At 38.4% G+C, this 24744-nt stretch overlaps 3 protein-coding genes across 3 annotated transcripts; all 3 read right to left on the bottom strand.

Annotated features, from left to right (window-relative positions):
• Positions 1-7978: 7978 nt before the first annotated feature.
• On the bottom strand, positions 7979-9689 carry LOC121781131 (transcription factor TCP17-like). Its single transcript, XM_042178832.1, has 2 exons — positions 9402-9689; positions 7979-9179 (listed from the first exon to the last, which is right to left on the bottom strand). Exon 2 carries the CDS (start codon positions 9141-9143, stop codon positions 8295-8297), a length of 849 nt encoding a protein of 282 aa, XP_042034766.1. The 5' UTR covers positions 9144-9179; positions 9402-9689; the 3' UTR covers positions 7979-8294.
• Positions 9690-15362: 5673 nt separating this feature from the next.
• On the bottom strand, positions 15363-17064 carry LOC121782843 (pentatricopeptide repeat-containing protein At4g36680, mitochondrial-like). Its single transcript, XM_042180815.1, has one exon. The coding sequence runs from the start codon at positions 16998-17000 to the stop codon at positions 15696-15698; it is 1305 nt and encodes a 434-aa protein (XP_042036749.1). The 5' UTR covers positions 17001-17064; the 3' UTR covers positions 15363-15695.
• A 435-nt stretch (positions 17065-17499) lies between these two features.
• Positions 17500-22340, bottom strand: LOC121782597 (protein LONGIFOLIA 2-like). The gene is made up of 4 exons (XM_042180508.1): positions 21500-22340; positions 20861-20919; positions 18644-20435; positions 17500-18564 (listed from the first exon to the last, which is right to left on the bottom strand). The coding sequence occupies exons 1-4, from the start codon at positions 21633-21635 to the stop codon at positions 17756-17758; spliced, it is 2796 nt and encodes a 931-aa protein (XP_042036442.1). The 5' UTR covers positions 21636-22340; the 3' UTR covers positions 17500-17755.
• Positions 22341-24744: the final 2404 nt, after the last annotated feature.

Genomic DNA, 24744 nt, shown 5'->3' with positions numbered 1-24744 from the left:
CTGCTTTGTATTCTTAACTCTCAAGGAGCTGGAGGTACTTCACTGGAAGCGGCTGTACTCTTCGGCTTTAGACGAAGCTGAGAAAAGAGCTGTAGCCGATCAGACGAAGAATGACGAGCTTCTGGCTCGTTTGGTGAAGCTGGATGCCGATAATAAGGACTTAGAGTCCGATAAGAATGATCTGGAGGCCGAGCTGAACACGACCATTGCTGAGAGGACTGCGTACGAGGATTACATCCGTGTGCGCGGGGGAATGACCATTTCAGATGTTCAGAGTCGAGTTGACGAACTGTGGGAGGAATATAATGTACTCCGGAGGAACAATGCGCTGGAGAGCTCGGCTTGCCAACAAGTCGTGACATCATTGCGGCGTTGGGCCTCTCGGTACGACATAGTTCTTGCCCGGCGTCCCTCAATTGAGAGATTCCTCCGGCATTTCCCGCCAACAGATGCTAGTACTCCAGCTCAAACCTCTGATTCACTTGCTCAAAACCCTACTCCAAGTCAGCAACGAACTCAGGGACAACCGGAGACGTCAAGTCGAGGACGGACTGAAGTTCGCAGAGGAGCTGTGGTTATGAGTGAGCAAGATCGGCAAATGCTTCGTGAAGAGACTCTTCGCCGCCGAGGTGCTAGGGCTTCCCGGGCTCAGAGAAGAGGTGGCAGGTCGATTAGAGCATCTCGTCGACCTGCTTATTCTGCGGCTGCCTGGAATGCCCGAACTCAGCTTCACGAGGATTTTGTGAATAGATGGCTCAACTTTAGCAACCCTGGACAGTAGAATAGTCCTTTGTAATAGCGTAACGCCATCTCGTAGGGTAGCGGAGTTGTGTGCCGAACAAGATTTGAAAAATGAAATTTTGTTTTCGCTTCTAACACTGTATTTACAGCTTAGCGAAAAATTTCATCGTACTTGTCCTCGGTCTTATGAAGTAAACTTCTTTGACCGGACTTGTCTTTGGTCTGATGAAATAAACATCTTTGACCGGACTCGTCTTTGGTCTGATGAAATAAACATCTTTGACCGGACTCGTCTTTGGTCTGATGAAATAAACATCTTTGACTGGACTCGTCTTTGGTCTGATGAAATAAACATCTTTGACTGGACTCGTCTTTGGTCTGATGAAATAAACATCTTTGACCGGACTCGTCTTTGGTCTGATGAAATAAACATCTTTGACCGGACTCGTCTTTGGTCTGATAAAATAAACATCTTTGACCTGACTCGTCTTTGGTCTGATGAAATAAACATCTTTGACCGGACTCGTCTTTGGTCTGATGAAATAAACATCTTTGACCGGACTCGTCTTTGTGTTCTAATTTGGCGATTTTCGTCGCCGGGATCGAACTTTCCCTTGTCCTAATTCGGCGAGTTTTATCGCGTGGATCGGACTTTCCCAGTTAACCGAAGTGGTCTTATGCAGTAAACCTCTTTGACTAGACATGGTCGTCCTCGGTCTTATGAGGTAAACTGCTTTGACCGAACTTGGTCGTCCTAATTCGGCGAGTTTTATCGCGTGGATTGGACTTTCCCTTGTCCTAATTCAGGCAAGTTTTATCGCGAGAATCGGACTTTTGTTGCAGTTCGTTTCAGACGAAGTGCTTGATTCTTAAGCAGAATTGTGGTCTTGTATCCTCTTTAGAAGCTTTGACACACAATCGTGGGCTTGTTGCAGCTCGTTTCAGACGAACTGCTTGTTTAAGCTGAATTGTGGTCTTGTATCCTCTTTAGAAGCTTTGACGCACAATCGTTGGCTTGTATGTTCTAAAGAGGGGATCAGCCTTTGAAGAACGAGATACCTCAGTTTTATTTGTAAGAGACGACACTCACATAGACAGACACAACGCACGTAGAGACAAGAACAAGTAAAAAACAAAGAAAACACATAAGACTGACTGACCGGACTGTCTCTTACAAATGGAACTTCTTGAGGTTGGAAACGTACCATGTTCGGGGTACTTGTGCTCCTGACGCGTGAGTCAATTTTTAAGACCCTTTGCCGAGGACTTCTGACACCCGATATGGACCTTCCTATGTGGGCTCGAGTTCGCCCAGCTTTTCTGCTCGGCTTACTTCGTTGTTTCTCAAGACGAGATCTCCCACTTGAAATTGCAGCTTCTTCACCCTTTGGTTGTAATACCGGGCTACTTGCTCCTTGTACTTGGCTGCTTTTAGGCAGGCCAATTCTCTTCTTTCTTCGGCAAGATCTAGTTCGGCTCTCAGTCCATCACCATTCATTTCTGAGGAGAAATTGAGTTCGGGGACTGGATATGCCGATCTCAACCGAATCATGGCTTCAGTGCCGTACACCATCGAGTTCGGCTCCGGTGTGACTTCGGTCATTTCGCCGGCCTCTGATTCCGGCTGCGGTGATTGCTATGCTTGATGGTGCCGAACTGATTGCTCGGCACTTTTAAGCGCAATCTGCGAACACACTTGCTCTTTTTCGATCACCTCGGATGACCGCTATCTCTCCTTTAGTGGAGAAGGTGTTCGGCGAGGATGTCCCTGATCGCCAAAAGGAGTTCGGCGAGGATGTCCCTGATCGCTATGATCGGGCTTCCTCCTGTCTCCTCGGGACGATGAGCTGTCTAACGACCGTTTGCGACGGTCTGCCTCATCGGCCCGGGAGTACTGGTCCGCAATGTCCCACATTTCCTGAGCTGTCTGCGGACCGCACTCAACGAGCTTCCTGTAGAGAGCTCCGGGCAGGATTCCATTTTGGAATGCCGAGATGACAAGCAGATCGTTGAGATCGTCTACTTGCAGGCATTCCTTGTGGAATCTTGTCATAAAGTCGCTGATTTTTTCGTCGCGACCTTGACGAATGGAAAGCAGCTGAGCCGAAGTGATTCGGGCTTCCGCTTTCTGAAAGAACCTCCTGTGGAAGGCATCCATTAGATCTCGGTAAGATCTGATGCTGCCCTGGGGGAGGCTATCGAACCACCTTCTCGCGTTCCCGATGAGCAGCTCGGGAAACAGCTTGCACATGTGGACCTCGTTGAGACCCTGGTTCGCCATGTTATACTGATAGCGCCCCAAGAAATCGTGAGGGTCCACGAGCCCGTCGTAAGTCATCGACGGAGTTCGGTAGTTCTGCGGTAGGGGAGTTCGGGTGATGTCGTCCGAGAACGAAGTCTTCAGTGCTCCGTACACGGCGAATCCGATATCTCGTCGGTATGGAGGAGATTGAGTTCTCCTGTGATTCCGGTACCGAGGAAGAGCAGGAATATGTCGGGGTTGAGGATTCTTCTTCCTGGAAGACACGGCACTACTGCGGTAGTGACTTTCATGTCTGGATGAGGAAGGAGAATCCTCCGCTTTCGTCTTCGGCTCTTGGCTCTTTTGCAGGAAGGCTAAGAACTCATCCTGCTTCTCAGCCAAGAACAGCTTGACAGCCTCATTCAAATCAGGCTGCTGGGAAGACTCAGTGGGACGATTTTTGGAGCGGCCTGTTCCTTCGCCATGAGAACTGGTGGTGGATTTATCCCTAGGCTGTTTTCCAGACCTATGGGATGGATTGGCTTCCTCCTGGTTCTCACGGGCAGGAATACGGGTACTCTGCGATCTGGTATGCATTTTTTGGGTGGAAAAAAATGGATCAAAAATTCGCTTTATCACAAATTTTGTTCTCTGCTTCCCACAGACGGCGCCAGTGATGGATCCGCGAATTTTTGATGTTAGCAAATGCTGGTAGAGAATGAAAATACAGACACAAAGAATTTACGTGGTTCGATTTACTGAAGTAAATCTACGTCCACGGGAAAAAGGGAGGGCAAGATTGTATTGCTTGATCTGTTTTCTACAGCTTACAAATACAAACTTGCTATTTGCTATATGGTGTTTTTCTCTAGAGAGCTTAACCTTCTCATATCAGATCTAAGTTCCATTTATATCTTGGACTAAGATCGTGGCTTGCATCACCACCCTAAGTCGTGGATGTCGTGTAGGTCATGGCCTAAGATCGTGGATGTAGCGTAGGTCATGGCCTCCGATCGTGGCCTGAGTTGACACCACGTGGTAGTGGGTGTGTTGGACATCCTGTATGGGTCCACTAACTCCTTGTTCGGTCGAATACTGAGACCGAACTGCTTTGGTTGCCGATCTGAGAGTAGAGCTTGATGCCGACCTGAGAGCAGAGCTTGATTGGTTGGCTTTTACCGAGCTGTAGGCTGAGGCCGAACTCTTTGGTAATGCCGAACTCATACTCTTCCTTGGGCTTTGGGCTGATGGGCCGTCATTGCTGTTGGGCTTGTTTAGTACGCACCCCATCAATAAAAAAAGTAGAATATATATATACACGAAACTGGAGAAAAGTAGGGTTGTGGATGAGAGAAATTAAGAAAGCAATGAAACATAACAAAATAGCAATAAGTAGAGATATCAGCTTTTTAGGTGAAATAGCTAGGGTTTTCCCCACCTAGCTAGATTAATCAATCCCAATAAAACTTTTTAAAGCATGCAGTAGCAGCTCGCATGTGATTATCATTTATGCTCATTTACAACGTATTTCACTTTATAAAATAAAAAAAAATAAAATTAAAGACGGATATTACTTTGTCGTTAATTTTCGAGAAACTACCGAGGATGCATATCTCTAACGGATATTGGAGCAACCTAAGTTGGCGATAAGATGATGAAGTGCAATTTTATTGGTCATATGCTTCACATTGACCAGAGAAATCGGGGATTCAAATCACCACGGAGGCAATAGAAATCATTATTGGTTCCCTTTGATAAAAACCCCAAGTTATTGATAATAATGATGATAAAAATACTAAATTAGGTGTATATATATATGATCTATTATAAGCTTAAGGAATTCCATCTTAAGTTAGCTACTAAGTTTTTTAAAAAATACTCTATGTTACAAAATGGTTTAATTTACCATTTATAGGATGCTAATATTTTATAACAAAGTTAATAATAAGCTATTAATGTTTTGGGATGGTTAAATATTAAAAATTAGATATTATGACAGAGTTGTAATTAAAACTACTTATTGAAAGGGTTTCAATTGTTTTTTTTTTTGCCGACTTCGAAGATGACAAGAACATCTTCGAATGAAGTTCACATACGCACAAAACGAAATGAAAGTGAAATAATGTTAGATGTTAATAAGCCAAGAATCAGCGAGCAGGATCTGCCAAAAAAATGGTGACAATCCAAACAACACAAAATAATACAAAGTGACAAAGAAAAACACAAAAGCTAAACAAACGATGTAAATCGCAACACACAACGCTTCTTTTATGTCTATATTTTTTTGTATTATAAAAGTTGTGAATTAAAATTTATTGGTCTAATTGACTGTTAAAAAATGACAAATTTAAAATTGGAAATTTTATCAATTAAATGATTCGAACATATATAGAACACATTTTCATTTAGAAGAAACCCTAATATTCCACTGTCTTCGTGATCTAATAATATATACTAAATTTATTTTAACTGTATATGTATATATTATATATTGTAATGCATATAAATAAATATTGTTAGGATGAAATAGGTCCACTAATAAAGTATGCTTGGTGAGCCACAAGTTGTGACTGTACAATTCTTTAAATATTCTTGGATCTTGTGATAACATACCAATATTAATGCAGTCACACTCTTATCACTTTATTATCTTATTTCCTTTTCATCAAAAACTTTCTTACAGAAATTATTTGATTCTCTCTCTCTATCTCTAGACTATATGCTTCCTTTTTTGCTAGCTTCACATACTTTCTAGGGTTTCACATTGGTGTTGTACGTTTTAACCATCTTTAACTAAGGCTAATTATGCCATTATTAAATAAATTTGTACGTGCATGTCTATTATTGGTATATAGGTAGCTACTAAGTATTATTAACTTTACCCAAATAGGGTTTTCATAGTTTGATTAGCTTCAACAATAAATAATACTATCATCTTGCTTAAAAAACTGAGCTTAAATTTCCATGACATCCACGTTTGAGTAAAACATGGTAAAAGTAATTCATTTATAATAGGACTATATCATTTTGCTAATAAACAATACCCCTTCTTTAGTCATTGTTAATTTATTTTTGAAACATCCATTTTCAACTTATTTTTGGAGTGACCTTAATCAGCCACATTATGATTGCCCACACACTTATAAAAAATATGTATATAATTGACAATTTGAAAAAAAAAATACTAGAATTCAGTTTTGTTATGTAAAATATAAAATTTTAGATTTTAAACTACTACAATAATAGGTTATATAATTAATTTTAGTGAAAAGATTGAGTTAAAAATTATTAGTCATAATCCCGAGTGGGAGAGGTAAATATGTAAAACTAATTGAACATTAATTAAAATTATTAGTAACTATTGTTTTTATCTAAAACAACTGTGTGGCAAGCCATAATGTGATCGCGTAATTTTATAATATTTTAATGATATTAATTATATGGAGTAGTAAGAAATTAAAAAATAAAAGGGCACAAAGAAATATGAACAAATTAAAACACCTGTCAAATAAAGAGAAATGCCACTGTCACGTGATCTCAAAAATAATTTAAAAATGAGTGAGAAAAAACAGATTTTCTGAACTTCCATTCTGTCTTTTATCTTGCTCTAGTCAATATCATTGACATCAAACATAAATACATTGCATGGGGCACTGTTAGTTGCTGTTCACTTCTTCTTTTTATTGGTATACAATTTGTCTTGTATATTGATATGACATGGAGATTGCATTCAATTATTATTCTTTAACATCAATATATGTTTCCTTCAATTGGAGATAAAAAGATCAAATTTCATGTTACAAAACCCACAAATTATTTTTGAATAAATAACAATAATTTGTGAGTGATTAATTTTAAATGGTCAAATAATTTGAACAATTAATATTACCAAAGACATATTGTCATTGCAGCAGCAGCAGCACATGCAATTAACCAAAGTCTGAATGCATGCAGTAAAAGGATAAAATACTTTTTGAATATCAACATTTTGTTGCAGTATTTGTTGATATCCATAATATTTAATTGGTGAAGACAAGAAATTCATGTTTGTTCCCAATATTATCGGCAACTGATAGTTAAAAGCTGCATTTCTGACAAACCAACAACAGTCACAGCTAGTGCAATAGTAAACAAATTCATGTTACCCTATCTTCACCATGCATGTGGAATTCATATCATTCAAACATTCAATTTTCAACCTCAATTTCATTTTCCTAATTAATAGTACTGGTAATTTCATTAACTGCATTGTTCCAATAACCCTTCTCCCAATGAGTTTTTAATTGGTAAATAACGACAGTGGTCAATCCGTTGCTAATTCCATTGGTTTAATATACACACCACTGTAAAAATAATCTTGTACAAAGTAGCTAAGGAATGTACAAAACATACCGATTTGAAATACAAAGATATGTTATGAAAGATTATCTCTGTAATTAAATCAATGTATCTGTATATTCTTCAGCCCATTATATAAAAGCAATGAATCTTAATTAATCATATACTCTAAAATAACTAAATAAGGCATATTATGTAATAATTTATTTTCAACCTCTCACAAAAAACCTTGATATATGTCTGCATTTCACGTTAAGAATGTATTTGGTGTATTCCCATATTAAAACCACAAAAGCAACAATTAATATACTGAATCAAAGTAGCAATACTTATCTAATCTTTACAAGTACAGAGAAGTAAAAAGACTAATGTCATGCAAATTAAATTAACTAAAAACTTCATATAAAGCTAGCTAGCCATATACATTATACATAATTCCCTTTATTAATTTCAGTTTATTTCAAAAGAATTGAAAATGATCAATAATGTCTTCATATATAGGCCCTGTGACCGTAGTGACTCGAACCCAACCTATAATTGGCTGAAATGGAAGCGTCTAACCTACTAAATTGCGCATCATCGTCTAGATTAAAGTCAGGTTAAGACTATGAACTATGAAGGAGGATATAAATAAATAAATAAAATAGTTAGAGAGGATTACACCTCCAAAATAATTCCATATATCTCTCATGTAATTTCAAGAGAACAGATCCAACCTCAATTATTGATTACATCAACTAAAATTAAACCCTGACAAATGTGACTTTTAACAAGTACATACAGGTGTAGTATTTAATCAAACATTAATTCCAAGTATAAATGTATATCTCTTGCAAAATCAGAAAACAAAACAAAAAAATACATATAAAAGGCAGAAAAATAAATCATATTCCTTACTGTATATGTAGCATTTGTATAGCTGCAAGAATCCCATTTTCTTCCCAATTGTGTGTGAGTGTATTTGCATATATAATCAGTCCTCTTTTGTCTCGGATCTCCCGGCATCACCATGGTGCGGCTGAGCAGCCGGTTTGAAGGCGAATGGCCTCGTGAGGTGGAGGGCCGTTGAGAAGCCGGGATTCGGCTCCATTGGAGGAGGCAAGTAGGAAGGGAAAGGTGGGATGTTGAAATAGAGATGAGTGTTTGAAGGATTATTGATGATCATGTTGTGATGTGATGATGATTGATGATCATCTTGATTAGGCAAAGGATTGATGTAATTAGGTCCAAATTGGGAGATTTGATCCCAATGGAAATAAGGGTTGTTTTGAAAAAATTGGGATTGGGGGTTTTGATTCACTTGTCCTAATGGGAAAAGATTCTGTGCCACAAATCCCCCAAAACCCTCATGTTGGCTATGATTCTCTTGCTCAATCCACTTCTCCTTCTCTCTCTCTCCTCTCTCATTGTCAAATTTGATCATCCCTTGCTTGGAAGCCAGGAATTGGGAGAGGGATGAAGCTTGGGGTGGGAATTCTTGATTAGGGTTAGGGAAGATTCCTGGGATGGAGGGGAGAGGGGGGAGCTTGTCGATGTCGGATTTCGTGGCGTCGATGAGCCAGTCGACGACCTTGCTCGGCTGGCTGAGGCCGAGCTTGTCTTGGAGTTCGTAGAGCTGGACGGCCGTGGGGACAGAGAGGCGGATGCGCCGGTCTCTCAGCCCCCGGACCGTGCAGACCTTGCTGTGCCGGTCTTTTCCCCCGAAGGCGCGCGAGACGCGCACTATTCGGGGGTTTTTGTGGGTCGTCGACCACCGTGATCTCGTTGTCCCTTCTTGCTTCACCCTCGGAGTCGGATCTTTCTCTCTGGAGTTGGAATTCATGCTTGGATGACGAAGACGACGTTGTCTGTCATTCCTCTGCAAGGAAAATCTCAGGGTATCGTCAGCAAGCCGGAAACCATCAAATTAGGTTTTCAAAAAATTGTAAGAGGAAAGTTTTTTTAGGTCATTTTCTTTTCTTTGAATCAAACAAGAAAAAATAGCTAATTCTCTATGTGACAAATATAATCACGATTTTGAAAGAAATAAAAGAATTTCAATAATAACTTACAAAAACAAAAATTAAATTGAAGAACTCACCTTTTGTCATCATCTAGTGTATGATCAAGAAACTAAAAATTTCCTTTCTTTCTGAGTTGCAGAAACCGTCTCAGCTCTAAATTCTTGAAGAGGAAACCCTATTTTTTGAAGGAAAAAATTTGGTTGGGGATTAGGAAGAGAGGGAAGATGATAACGACGACGATGGTGATGGAATATTTCACTAGTCCATGTTGCAGAAAAGATAAAGGTATGGTGCAATTGCAACCATGTGGCGTGGGTGCATAACGACACATATAAAATCTGGTAATAACCTAAGAAATTAGTAGGTTGTAAGAAATATTAATAATAATAAGGTGGGAAAACAAATAATTTCAATGACTTATTCTTTGATGCTGCTGATAATTAATGATTCTTTGTATTGATGGACTTTAAACTTGCATCATCAAATTAAATGGGACCAATCTAGCTAACACCAATTGCTTTATTGCCAACTACAACTAGCTTTATCAGCTGCGATATTTCTTAGTTTGAATGGAATGTATTATACTACATTCCAATCAGAGACAGAGAGTTCTTTATACGAGCGTTTACTTTTATGATTGATAATACGTCCGTCCCAATAAATATGAAACGTTTGCTTTTCGGCACATGATTTTATGTAGTGTTGTTTTGTGAGTTAAAGAAGATAGAGTAAAGTAAGAGAGAGGGAAAAGTAGAGATAAGTTAGGAAATGTTTCATTTTTAATGGGACAACCCAAAAAAAAAGGAAAACGTTTCATTTTTAATGGGACAGAGGGAATATTACGCAAATTTTCGCATATGCGCTAGTACACTATTTTTCATATTGTAGATCACAAAAATCAAAGTGTAGCTTTAGCATATCTCAATTTTCAAATCCAGAGATATTTGATGATACATTCGGCACCCTTCCTAGAAAAATTGGCATACCTTCTATTTTCTTAGTGAGAAATTTGGATTATTGAGGACCTACACTGAGGCGTAGACGATAATTTTCAAATCTCACAAAACGAAAAAGGGATGCGATGAGATAGAAACATGATTTAACAATTGTCTTTGGTGATTAATCAACAATTCAAAGTGTTTTTCCTAGAGTGTTCTTGATAAACCAACGTTTATATATAAATACCTCTTCAAGCACTTGAACCCGTTTGGATCACATCGAGACAAATCGAAGTAGATACCGGGAAGTGACAAGATATCTTAATTAACAAGCATATATACTTAATGTCCCCTAATTAATCATTTTTGGGTGAAGAATAGGAAAGAGGGAGATGCATATATATATGCGGGCTATGTATTTTATTGGTAAATGAGAGTTAGCATGGTTCAATCAACTTTATTGTATGATCACAAGGGCTTATAAAATTAATTAATTAATTAATCCCCTTTAATAAAGAAATGAAATGAATAAATAGGTATAGATGAGTAATTGAAAGATGATGTGGTGGATGAGATTATTGATATACTAGAGGAGGGACCAATTTTATGGGAGGTTCTTTAAAGCTTCTGATTATTTCTCAGAGGACCACTTTTATATTTTGCAGTGAGATTTGCTTATTTCTTTCTTTTCTCATATTTTTTTTTCCTTTCACACTCTTGGCATATGTAGGGAGCAAAAACATTGTGTTTACAATGATATAACTTGAGTATTGCATGATTTCTTTTATAAAATAAAAGGTTTAAAACTCACAAAGTCCAAGTAGCACACGGACACAATAGAAGATTACTCAAGAGCGTAAACAAAAGATCCTTTAGTTGAAAAATTAAAGGGACAGTCAAATCAAGACAAAGCATAACCCGAAGATCAACAATCCTAAGCAACATTGTCCTCACAAACAAATGCACAAACAAAGAAAGTAGCACTAGCAATTTTTCACCACTTTCTTGAGGTCATTTAGTCTTTCAAATCCTAACATCACCTAAAATCTTGATCACTGATCTTGGCGAAAAAAGGAAGCTTGGCCACCACTCTCTGTTGGGTTACAAACCTATCCCACATCGGATGAGTGCGGGAAGTTGGAAGGTGTATATAATTTCTGTCCAACCCCAATTAGTTTGAGGCCTTTTGGGAGTGACCCAAAAACAAATCCGTGCGGGCTTGACCCAAAGCGAACAATATCAAACTAATGTTGCAGTCGACGATCCTAACAAGTGGTATCAGAGCCCAGGTGGCTATGAGTTGTGCCTGGATGAGCCCCGGTTAGGGTCGGGCCCTGAAGGACTCGGGTTAGAGTCGGGCCCAGGATGACCCAGGGGCCATGGTTGGAACGACCCATGTTTGTGTCGACTGCGTTCCCGATGTGGTCTCGGTTTGAGGGGAGGTTTGTTGGGTTACAAACCTATACGACCCTAACACTCTCTAATGCCAAATACCTAAAATCTCATAGTGAAACCAACCACTTTCCTAGAATAACATAATTTAATTTACTTTGTCCAAACGTATATTTATATCAACATTATAAACGCATTTTATGTTTGTTTCATGCATAACATGTAATACGTGGTAGTAGTCTTTTATGTTTATATGACCATCCTTACCAAAGGCCCACAGCTATGTATGAATTAATGTTACTTTAATTAAAATTGTTACGCACAAACTACAAATCATGTTTTGTCTTAGTCTTGGCAATTTGTTAGGAAAAAATTATACTACAGAAAAGCCCTATCATTTTAATACTTTTGACAAATGTGATCAAGCACTAATTAAAACTGTAGTAATAGTAGTATTTTGGTACTCAATCTCGTTGTTATATCAATTGATACCAAATGATAAGTAATAAGTCTATTCATATGCACCAATCAAGTTTTGTATACCACACTCAACTTCTCATTAACTGTTGAACTATATCATCAATTCTCACTACAATCTCTGGTTAGTCACTATATTTATCACTCATTAGGTCTTTTAAGGGCTAGTTTGGGCACCAAAATCTCATCCAAGATGAACGTTGCCACATAAGTATATCATTTTTTTTCAAAATCTTGGAATGTAATTTTTTTTAAATATTTCAGATGGACCATGACATGAAATAAAACGGAGATATCCACGCCTTTTTATCGATTAATTAGAAATTTCACTCGAAAAATGAAGTAAAAATGTATGTGTGATTTCATTAATTAATTCCGGTTAAGCGCATACACTAGTGATTAAAAGCTGAAAATTTATGGCAGAAATGTACCAGAAACGCGCTTCTGAAACGGAAATCATCTGTCTACTGTGGAGAAGTAGTTCGCGATGGAATAATGTAGAATTTTCGTTGTCAAACGCATCGGAACGAGCGTGTGTCGTTGATTTGTGCCGCGGCTAAATGTTAAAAGTTGCACTTGGCATTTTATTAGTTGAGTAAAAAGTGAGAAATTTTTTTCACATAAAAGTTTGATGCAACGATATATAATTTTAATAAGTCCAGTCATATATATAGGGCCAAATTAAAGTATCAAAATTATAAATTTTATTGGACTATGGGACTTCTGTATGATCGTTCCATAACAAAGAAGTGTAATACATGTTTACTCAAGTTAACATGTTTTATTTACTAGATATTTTCATAACTAATTAATCAATACTGTTTTTTTCTAAAAAAATTCTAAAAAGTCTTTATGATAAGTTCATTAAAGTAATATGATCTACTAATTAATTAATCTAATCTCAATAATTACAAATTAACTAGTAGCATCATTATCTTGTCTCTGTGGAATCAATTAACTAGCTATGCATATAATAATTGTTCTTTAAACTTTGGTATGACTTGCATTGAAAAAATAGTTATGTTCAAGTTTAAAATCGAACTTAATTGTATCCTGCAATTAGTTAATTACACTCCAATAACAAAAAATCGCAACTTAATTAAGGTTGATGAACAATTATATTTATTGGACATAAATGGCACCATGTCAATCAGAAATTTTAGTAAAGAAATTAATACCATGACGAAATTAATAACTTTTCCAACTTTTTTAGTACTTGCATAGTTGCATAATTAACATAATTTCAAGAGAAGTACTATAACATTGAGGTGGGCTAAAATCAAGCCCTACCACCATTACAAATACTAACAAACAAAATAAATTAGGTGATAGGGTACAAATACAAACCAACAAAATTAGGTCGTACACCTATACTAATACGATACCAATTAATATATTAAAGGGTGTGATATTATTGTGAAACAATTATTATGGTCTAGGATTAAGATGGATCAAAGTTCAAAATTAAAACTTCATTAATTGGAATAACAATGTTTATTCCTTTCTAAAAAATATATTGACCACATTTTTTATGATACTTACATAGTAGTACTCAATATTTGTTTTTTTATAACAAGCTAAAAGAATCCACATAAGAATAAGTTTAAAAATGTTGTTTCTAACCTTTTATTCGAAAAAATGTAGGAATCCAGTAAATGATAAATCTTATAATAATAATTAAAGTTCAAGTTGCTTGAACATCATCTCTTATTTGTTCAATAAATAAAATGTTAAAGGACTTAAACCATATATACAGAAGAAAGACAAATGTTATGGTACAGATCTTACGTGAGGATTAATCATGAGTTTCGTTTTTGTTTAGTTCATGTTGAACTTATTTGTTTTTTTCATATACTTATTTTGATTTATTACCGCCAAAATTATATTGAAATAATTAATTGTAAAATTAATAACGTCAATAACATTTTTTAAGTATCTCAATCGGAGACATGAATAAGAAACCTAACATTCCTCTAAAACTTCAATTTATTCTCATACATTTCGGGTAAGCTTATAATTTAAAGTAAAATGCTATTTATTTGATGTCCCATTTTTGGTTGCATCAACTGAAAATCTTAATTTTTATTATAGTACGTATATTAAAAAGTGTGTGTGTGTGTGTGTGTGTGTGTGAGTTTCGAAAGGTCGTAATTGCATTCAGAAAGTGCAGAGAAATGAATAAGAAATAATGGGTGATTCAGAATTTGTATTTATCGTCTCTTGCAGTTGTACTCTGCTTCCCTGTCACAACCCAAATCAGTATATTACTACTATCATTTATTTATTTCTTGCCGTTTTGAAATTTTTTGCATATTGAAATTCGACAGCTCACATTATTATACTTATAATAACAAGATTAAATCTAAAACCATGTCACATGAATTCAATCACGAGTACTACATTAACCATTCTATCGCTAGATTAAACGTCCCACCTAGGATTGCCACCTTATCTTCAGATTCGATTTACCGCCGTCTGCCTCCATACAAACCCTCATTGCCACTCTTGCAGTTCGATGTCGACGGATTCGCCTAAGCTCACACAACGGAAAGTACCTTCCGCACTCTTGGTATATGCTTATGCATCTATTACGTGGTTTTGTTCCGTTTGATGGATGCTCTCTTTGTTCATATTTGTAAAGGATCTGAAGTTTGAGATTGTTGGATTCGAACACTCTATTTTGCTACTACATATATACAAACTATGTTTTAATTACGCCATTTTTTCTATATGTTGGGTTCGTACTCTCTGTTTTGTTTTGGTTTTTTTTTGGGTGATTCAATAAATTAAATTTAAAAACGAAGAAAGTTGAGGGAAGATGTTACATGGGGGCTGTGCCCTGTACGGGATCCTAACACACACACCAACGCATGAATGATTGGTGCGGGATAGCCATGGACAAGCCCATGGTCAGCAAAGCTAAGCCCTAACTCCGAACTTAAGCAAAACCATACAAAACGGAATTGAAAGCTTCTAGTCTTCTACGTTGATGGCTTGCGGGTGGTACTCCAACAGGGGATCCCAAACTTTGGGCCTTAACTTCCGCTCTAGTGTGTCTATGAAAGAATTGAAAGAAAACAGCATTTGAGATATGCAAACAAACACTGCAGTCACATCTCACGACCCAAAGGATCTCCACCTATACTCTGCCTAACTCCACATCGGTCGGAGCCCCTGCCTAGATAGGTAGACTGTTTTATGAGGGTAAAACAAGTATGTACCAAATGAATATAAGAAGCCTAACAGTGATATACTTGAACTTTCAAGATTAGTTAAGCTAAAAGCTCTCAACACAACAGCCAACTTGAAGACCAAGACCAAGACCAAAACCAACGATATAGCAAAAAAACTAGCAACAGAAATGTTCAAATAATTGGGAAAGTAGAAGACATGTGAACAGCAAGAGACTGGTGTTGCTATAAGGACAATCCTCAGCTAGTCATGCCACGAGAATCAATATTCATAAGTATAGAAACTGATGCTTTATGACAACTCATAGATACCATCTCACAATCGGAAGGTAGGTCTAAAGAGTATGACTCAAACTCATTCCATAGACCAAACTCATGTACTTGCCTTCTCCGATTCAACACCAGAATCAGCTCCCACCTTTTCTACTTTGCTGGCGTCAACCTCCGCCTTTTCTACCTTGCTAGCGCCAGCCTCCTCTGTGCCATCACGAGTTAACCCAAGCTCATCCGCAAGTTTCTCCCAAGCCTTCAATAAATCAGGAGGGAACTTCTTGTTCATAGTCCGAACCATAGCTTTAGCCTCAACCATACGCCTCTTTTCAGTTAACCCCTTAACCAAATACTTCAATGTGTTGAAATCGGGAATCTTGCCCACCTTCACACTCAGCTTAAAGATCCTATACGCTTTGACATACCGTCCTTCCTTACACGAATGGAACACCATAGTCCTATAAGTAGCAGCATTTGGCCTTACTCCTTTCGCCTGCAACAGATCAGCATATACCTTCTCCGCTTCATTCATCATCCCATTCACACAGTAGGAAGTGATCAAATAGTTGTAGCTAATAGGATCAGGATTTATCCCCTCATTCTGCATTTCCTCAATCAAAGCTTTCAACGATTCCGGATTATCACGAATATGCGAAAGCCTCACATTGTAAGACCCTGCATCCAATTTGATCCCCTTTTCCTTCACCATTTCGTTCCAAAACGCTTCGGCCTCATCAACCCTCCCAATCTTATACAACGCGTGCAAAACTGTGCTAAACGACACCGCCCCAACTTCAACCCCCTTCTTCTCCATTTCACTCAGCGTCTCCTTCGCCTTCTCCGGCGATTCCATCTCACAATGCGCCTTGATCAACATTCCATAGGAAAATTTATCCGGCACCAAACCAAATTTTTCCGAAAACGCATTGAAAAAAATAGGCACGCGATCATAAGCCTTGGAGTTAATACAAGCTAAGAGGAGAGCATTGAAGGATAGAGTCGAGCGAGGGGTACCGAAATCGGCCATTTGATTGTAGGTAGCGAGCGCATTGTCGATCATTCCGGCGACGCCGTAGGATTTGATGAGAGAGGAGACGAATGGCTCCTCGGTGATTTGGGGCTTGGATTTATTGGATTCGAGGAAAGCCTCGATGTCGGAGAAGCGGCGGGATTTGGCGAGGCGGCGGACCGCCAGCTCCTGGATGTGGCGAGCGGAGGCCGGCGGCGCGGAGGCGTCATCGGCGGTGGAGAAGGAGGAGTAGACTTTGAGCGCCTCGTCGGGATCGTATACCTTCCGGAGGCGCTTCTTAGCTCCGGAAATGTTTACGATTTTGGCGGCGGTAGTCTCGGCTTCGGCGGCGGCGGTTGAGAGGTGGCGGGCACGGCGGAGCGCAAGGCGGAGAGACATTGCAATTTAGGGTTTTTGAGTGAGGTGAGCGTAATTGAGGGTTTTAGGATTGAAGAAGTAATAAAAGGGGAAAACTAATCAAGACTTAAATTAGGAGTTAATTAATATTGAGGTTAGTATTAATATAAAATGGCCTCAACTAAGATATCCCTTTAATTTATTCTTAAATATACAAGATTTAGCAAAAGTTAACTCAATGAGTAAGCATAGATAAAACACACTATGTTAAAAAATTGTTAAATAAACAAATATTTATGTTTCATACTTATCGAACATCATATGAGTATTTTGTTCATTTAATCTATATTAGTATTATTTGTTTAGATTTATAGGTTTAATATCCTACAAATTTGTTATTGACATTGTTATTTTTATAAACTAAAAAAATCAATGTATTTTATTTTTTTAAAATTATAGAAAAAATAAAACTATTGAATCAAGATAAGTAAAGCTATCATTTATTTAATATAAAAACAATAATAAACAAGACCATCGACTCTAGATGGGTAAAGAATTGTATTTTTGTATTTCACATCAATGTTGGAATGTTAACATACCATTTTAATCTCAAACATACAAATGATACTACCATAACTAGTAAAATCAATAGTCTTCTTGAACAAATTTGAAGTTGAATGTTAGTCTTCATATTACTCTATAAAAACAATTAAAATCAATATATCTCTACAATCCATTATGCCGAGTTCCTATGTAAGGTAGAGAATGCAGAACACAAGCAAGCTCAAGGATGCAAATCACTTTCCAGGGAGTTTCCGGCTACCTCGTTTGGCGATCGAGCCGGCAGCCTCTCCACGCACAATCTCATCGATCAAATCCTTAAAAACGAGCCGCTCAATGTCGAGAACGACCCCTGAAACATCAGCATCAAAGCTCATCCAGTTGTCCGACCGGAGCAGCAGGTCGTGGCCAAAAAAGGCTTTCCACCCGTCGTCCTCTTCACCCAAACTGCACACTGGACTCCTCGTCTCGAGCTCTTCAATCTCGCGGCACAGTTCTTTCAGCAGATTCTGAGTATTCAACGCCCTCCTTGCTAGCTTAACCGGGCCCTGCCAAGGCTGGGATTCCGGAGCCAATCTTCTTGCGAGAGTCTCGTTGACTGCATCAAATATTAAACTCCTCCGCAGCTTCTCGTTTGTTTCCAATGACGACCGGGTTGTGGAGTTGAAAGACTCGTCTTTGGATGAAGCGCTCGCCTTTGTCTGCTCCAAGACTAGGAACAGCTCAGGGTTTATGGGATTACCGGAGTGATGAAACTGGAAATCCGTCAGGTTTGAGCCAAGGTCACGAAGGAGGAGGCCTGAAGCCAGTAAGATCTCGGAGATGTATCTGTGGTCCGGGTTCTCATCGTTCTCGCACAACAAGGCGATGTAGTCTGTCCGCGCCTCGTCGTGGCTGGAGTTGACCCTTCTGAGCTTCTGAACTAAGTTATCAATGTTCAGAAGTCTTTCCCTCATGTAGTCAAATGCAGAGCCGGATTCCGCGGAGCTGGAAATGAAGCTCTCCGTTGAGCTCCGTTCCACATCGTTCGAATCCCTCTCATTAACTGCGGGTTCAACCAATATCTCTAGTTACTATATGGTAAATTACAAGAAAACACATGCATTATAAATTAAAGATATTACCTTTGAGGGTCTTCCCTGTGTACTTCACAGGAGAACGAGAGTCATGTGCGAACACTGCATTGTCAAGAACCGAGACGGGGCTAGAGAACTCGGGAGGAACATAACCAGATTCAGCCTTTGAAGATGAACTATCGAAACCGGTTGCCCCCAGAGATCTTTCAGAGCTATATAATTCGACATTCGACTCAAAAGAATCTTCAATTTCACGGAAGCTTGAATTTCTTGATTCAACGCTGACGTCGCTCAGCTGATCATCGCTTTTCTGAGGAGAACTATGCTTTGGTCTTCGTGGTCTTCCACCGCGAGAATTGGACTCTGCCTGTTGCTTGTTTGGCTGCCTTCTTGACTTGCTTGAATCGGGAGAGTTGGGAGGTCGAGACCTTCTCTCCGGTTCGAGCTTCTTTTCTTGCACTCTTGGGCCGACTGATCCAGAGATCTTACCCGACCCTGCAGACCCCTCTTTAGCCTGAGTGGTCCTTACAGTTCTGTTGTTTCTCGTACCGACAGAATTTGGAGCACTCTCTTGTTCACTAGACTTCGCCCTGCCACTGTTCGAACCTTTTCTTTTATCTGCAGATATACCAGATTTCTCGCCAAATTTAGCCGGTTTCATGACCACAATAGGAGACTGGTGGTTTTGTGCAGCAACAGCCTTTCTCTTTGCGACAGCAAGCACTTTATCAGCCGGTAGTTTTCGTTGGTCTACTGATCTCGAGAGTCCCTTTGGCGTTTCCGAGAGTCCCTTTACTTGCACGGCTTCCAGTATCTGTTTAAGTGCTCTAAGATCCTTCCCCGACTCCATGAACTTGAGATCTCCCAATCTCTTCTCGATCTCACTGTAAACAGAAGGAAACACGGTAGGTGCCTTTGCATTTTTGGATACTGGTTTCTGGGAAGTCCTCATCCCGTCGTTATGCTTCCAAGGTGCTGGCTCAATGGGAAGCCGCAACACAGGTTTCACTGAACCATCAGAGTTCCTCGATCGTGGCGAGATGGGCTCCTTCCATGAGTTCCTCGAGGGACTCGTCGGTTGAACTGGTTTGGCTTTATCCGATTTCTCAAACGAGCTTGAAGCATCAACGAAGCTTTCGTCCTGATAACTCCTATTAGAGCCGCCCATGTTGCTGTCACCAGATGAGACAGAATCGGGTAGCGAGTCCAAACCCATCAGCTTTGCAACAACACTCGGAGGGCGTGATTGAACCTTCCCTTGGACCACACCTGCACTCCGCATCGAGCTCTCCCTACTGTCCAGTGAAAGTCTTGGAAGGTCTCTAAGCTTCACAGAAGAATTGGAACCGTCTCCATCATAAGAAAACCGAGTGGCGTCTCTTGAAATTGAAAGCGACGATGATCTCGAAAGTGCTCCGGGCTCATTGCTATAACGAGGCACTTCTTGAAGCTTAGTGAGAATTCTCAGAGATTCCTTGACGTCAGCAGGCGTCTTGTCGCCACCATCACTGCTTTTTGATGACACGAACGGAACTGCAGCTCTCTCAGCAGGCTTGGCTTTCAACGATAAACCATGAGTTTCCCTATAAATCGACTCCTTCACCAGATCTCGAAGGTCAAGACTGTGCCGCCTATACTGGGGCTGCACGATCATTGCCGAGTCACTTGAAGGTGTTTCGGGAAAAATCATTCTGTCAAACGATCCAGCTTCCATCTGGGAAGCTTTGTTACAGTCTAGAGAAGAGAACGACGATGAATGGGATGAAGATGAGCAAGATGCCATTGATGATTCGATGGAGTATCTTCCTCGGTCTTGCATATTCTTGTAATGATTCTTATCCTGCAGCATCAAATTATATCATAATATCAATTCGAAACGCACACGATTCCATCCTCATAAAAAAATGCTTAACCTAAGAGCCTATCTGTGTCTTGCTATTCATTGGCACCTTCAATGGTTGGTGGAAGAAACATAAATTCCACAGGTTCGGACAATTTACGAGACAATGCAAATCATTACACATATAACTATTCGAACCACGTTACGAAAGATGTGATCACCAAGATTAGGCTGAGACGATACCACAAATTCAAAGGATGGTCGCATTTTCGTATCTAAACCATAAGATGCAATAGAGTTCGTGCATTTTGAAAACCACATAAGACGTTATGCAAGCAGCATCCATGATAAAAGAATGAACAAAAGACTTCAATTTCCCTAATTCTATTCGAAATTTATCATCATAATAAACTGAGAGGCAATACCTGTGATGAGTACTTTGAATCCCTCTGCAATGTATCACTACTACTGATGTGGGAACTTCCTGCACAAACACCACCACCCGATGCTAAGACACCAATCCGCGACAGCACAAGCAAATTTCACAATAATGCAAGACGACATTAAGAAGACGATTAACAAGCATTGCATAAGCAAAAACAGCCATTCAATAGAAGATTAGCAGTAAGAAAATCAAACCAAAATGTATAAGGCAGACAAAAAATTATGTTAACTTTCCTAAAACAACACTGCCACAAAACACCACCATCCGATGCTAAGACATCAATCCGCAACAGCACAAGCAAATTTCACAATATGAGATTAAGAAGACGATTTCAAACCAAAATGTATAAAGAAGATAAACAATTATGCTAACTATATTAAAACAACACTGCCACAAAACACCACCATCCGATGCTTAGACAATAAGCCGCGACAGCGCAAGCAAATTTCACAATAATGCAAGACGAGATTAAGAAGACGATTAACAAGCATCACATAAACAACAACAGCCATTCAATATAGCAATAGCAGTAACAAAATCAAACCAAAATATAAAGAAAAAGGCAGATTAACAGTTTTGATAACTTTCATAAACAAACTTCCACAAAAAAAAACCTTACCGGGACGCGGAGGCAGCCTCTTGGTGGTGTTTCTCAGCATGTGTTGACGATCAAACTTGTGAAAGATCCCATTCATACACCCTATCTGCAAATCTTGTTTTTCATCTATCAAAGAATGCAAGAACTTTGCAGCCATCTCTCTTCTCAACAATCAAACAAAATGCTACCAACTATGCCTAGTCATCAACAGCTCTGCAAAACCAGATATATTCTCCAAAAAAGCCAAACACCTCCAAAAAAGCGAATAAATACAAACAGTTGGTGCTCACAGGAGCAATCTTAAACGCAAAATCCACTTACTTTGTCATTTCATCAAACAATCCATCTCTATCAACGCAGCACACAGCTTAAATCCATCAAAATCCCTCCAAAATTCAACTCTTTGAGCTCCAAGAACCAATGTTGAAAAAAATCAGATCTTTACTACCAAAATTAGAAAGAAATGTGGCAGAATCTACAGATAATTGAGCTCCCAAACACGATTTCAACGAGTGGACAAGCTTAGAGCACACGATTTACTGCGAGAATCGGCGTTCCCGAATCCGATAAGCGAATGTGTTCGACGAAATGCGTGAGTGAAATGTGAAGAAAAAAAGAGGGAAATTGTGGAGAGCAGAAGCGGTCAGGTGTTGAAGGAAAGTGTGGGGTATGATTTATGTGTAGAGGGAGCCATGATGGGAAAGAAAAGGTAGGAAAATTTGAGGTGTGTGAAAAAAAATATAGCAAGTAGCATTAAATAGCGAAGAAATTGAAGGAGGGAGGAGATGAGGAGGCCAGCTCTGCAGCCGCCATGAAAACTGTCAGCATCTAAGAGGATTACACTTTCTCTACCAATGGACTGTGATTCAAGTCTTTATTTTAACGTGAAATTTATAAAGAAAAGATTTATATTCTCTTCATTTATTAGAATTAGTTTTATTTCTATATGGATTATGCAAGTTTTAATGTTTACTAATTAATAAAATATGAAAAAGAAAAAGAATATGAAAGAGAAAAAAGAAAAGGTTGACAAAAAGTTTTCATAAATAGAACAAGTTTCTTGGTCTCTTGCTCCATTGCCACATTGGAGAATTTTCGATATTTTTGGATTGTTGATTTCGATTTTCTTCTAACATTTTATTGGATGTGAAATTTGGAGAATTTTGTTTAGTAATTGATGTTGGCACCGATGACATGGGGTGGTTAGCTGCGGAAAAAAGGGACAGTAAGGGTATCAGCAGTGGGGCGTCCTAAGGGGCGCTCTAAAGCCCGACCTATGCACTGTCACGTCAGCATTTTATCTTCTTATCATTCCACCTGCAGTGGGACGCCCTACAGGTTTTACTATTGTTTTGTTAATTAGTTTAAATGTTTTCAAATATATAAATGCAAACTAATTAAAAAACACAACGATTAACTAAAAAACGGCAAATACTATATTGATTAAAAAACAAAAAAATGTCAACGTGCACCACCTCCAAACATCGGACTATTGGAACTTGAGTAATCACCGGAATCCATTTTCTAGTGTAAATTGAGAGTGAAAATGTGAATGAAAATGTTACAAATGAAGCTGGGGTAGAGGGTATTTATATAAATGAATTTTTCGAATTTTTTTTAAAAAACAAAAAAGCGTTGCATCGTCCGCGTCACCCACAGTGGGTGGACGATGGCGCAGACGATGCCCTATCGTCCGCGCTTCCTCCGCCGACTATCTGTCGGGCGAGGACGACGCATCGTTCATCGTCCCCGCACCCACAGTGGCGGACGATGGCGCGCCCGAGGCATCGGACGGCCTATCGTCCGCCCCAGTGTGGGTGCCCTAAGAGGGAATAAAGGAAAAATGATTTCGAATAAAAATAAAAAATCAAACAAAAAAATTTCAGTTCATAGCGATTTAATTACTGCATTGTTTATATGTCTAGACCCAACTGAACATAGCATCACTTCATAGCCAAACCGACCAGTTCGATCCGACTTTTTAAAAACTAAATATTTGACGGATCAATTATACCAAGATACATTTGAGCAAATCTAAAGCAAAAGAAAATCCCAATGATTCAGTTTCTATAATGTCTCTGTTATCATATGGTTATCACTAATATTTTGGTAATGAAGAGCCAGTAGTCATAAATATTGGGCTTGCAATTTCTATTTTTTATATGCATTTTGTGGAAATCAACTGAAAAATGCCAAAGTTCGGTTGATTTAAAAGAACAAAAATAAGGTCATAACTAAAAAATAGGAAAATTGTGGTTGTAAATTATTTTTAAAAGATCTATAGTGCTTGACATGTTAGTAACTGACGCATTCCACACCAATTAAAATAAGAATAAAGTTTGGAGAGAAAATCACTAGATTTAATATTTATTATAGATGTTGACATATCACCATCTATGATTCTCGATGTAGATTTCCTTTGATTATAAGAAAAAGTTGTGTTTATTTTTAATTGTCAAATTTTAAAAATTTCACAATCGACAAAACATGTTAGTTAGAAATCTATATTTTTCATAAATTTTGCCTAAATAGGTAGTTAATTGGTTACATATGATGTGGAATAATATTTTGTACGTGCCTACATATGATATTATATATAATAAAAAACCAATTTATCTATGTACAGGTTGTAAATATTTTTACTTCGAAAAAGAAATTCATGCTAACTTTCATTTCTTTCTTAATATAGCTCATTTAAGATAACATTAAAACGAAAACCTTATAATTTAAAAAATTACTGAATCGTTTTTATTTAATTATTTTTAATTGTAATTACCTTTTTATGAATGTGTAACCTAACAGAATATATATGGCCTAAATGCTAATAACATAGGCAACTGAGGCTTTTATAAATGCAAATCATTATGTAACTATTTCTTGAAATGCACTTATTACAATCATATGGTTGGCAACAATTGCTACTTCAAATATATAGATAAAATCATCAAAAAAATATGAGTGAAAAAGTAACTAAAGTTAAAAGTTTAAAAGGTCTAGAGCTGCATGAACATGTTAGGTGTGAAATTGGTGAGGCATCAATTTTACCCACCAAAAATAGATGAATAGCGTGACATTAATTAATGGAAACAACCGAATAAGGACGAGAAGCGCAACTTAGTCGGTAAGAATAGTAAAACGCTTATCTTCCAATTAGTAGTTCGAAGTTTTAAACAAGCTAACTTATCTCAAGCCAACCTTGAAGAACTCAAGCATTTTCATGATCAAATAGGCTCGAGTTTGAATCGCACGTGCAACAAGTCCGTCTG

Source organism: Salvia splendens, chromosome 20, assembly GCF_004379255.2.
Source record: "Salvia splendens isolate huo1 chromosome 20, SspV2, whole genome shotgun sequence".
Classification (NCBI taxonomy): Eukaryota; Viridiplantae; Streptophyta; class Magnoliopsida; order Lamiales; family Lamiaceae; genus Salvia; species Salvia splendens.
Note: the sequence above shows the minus strand (reverse complement) of the source record. Positions and strands in the feature narration are given on the sequence as shown.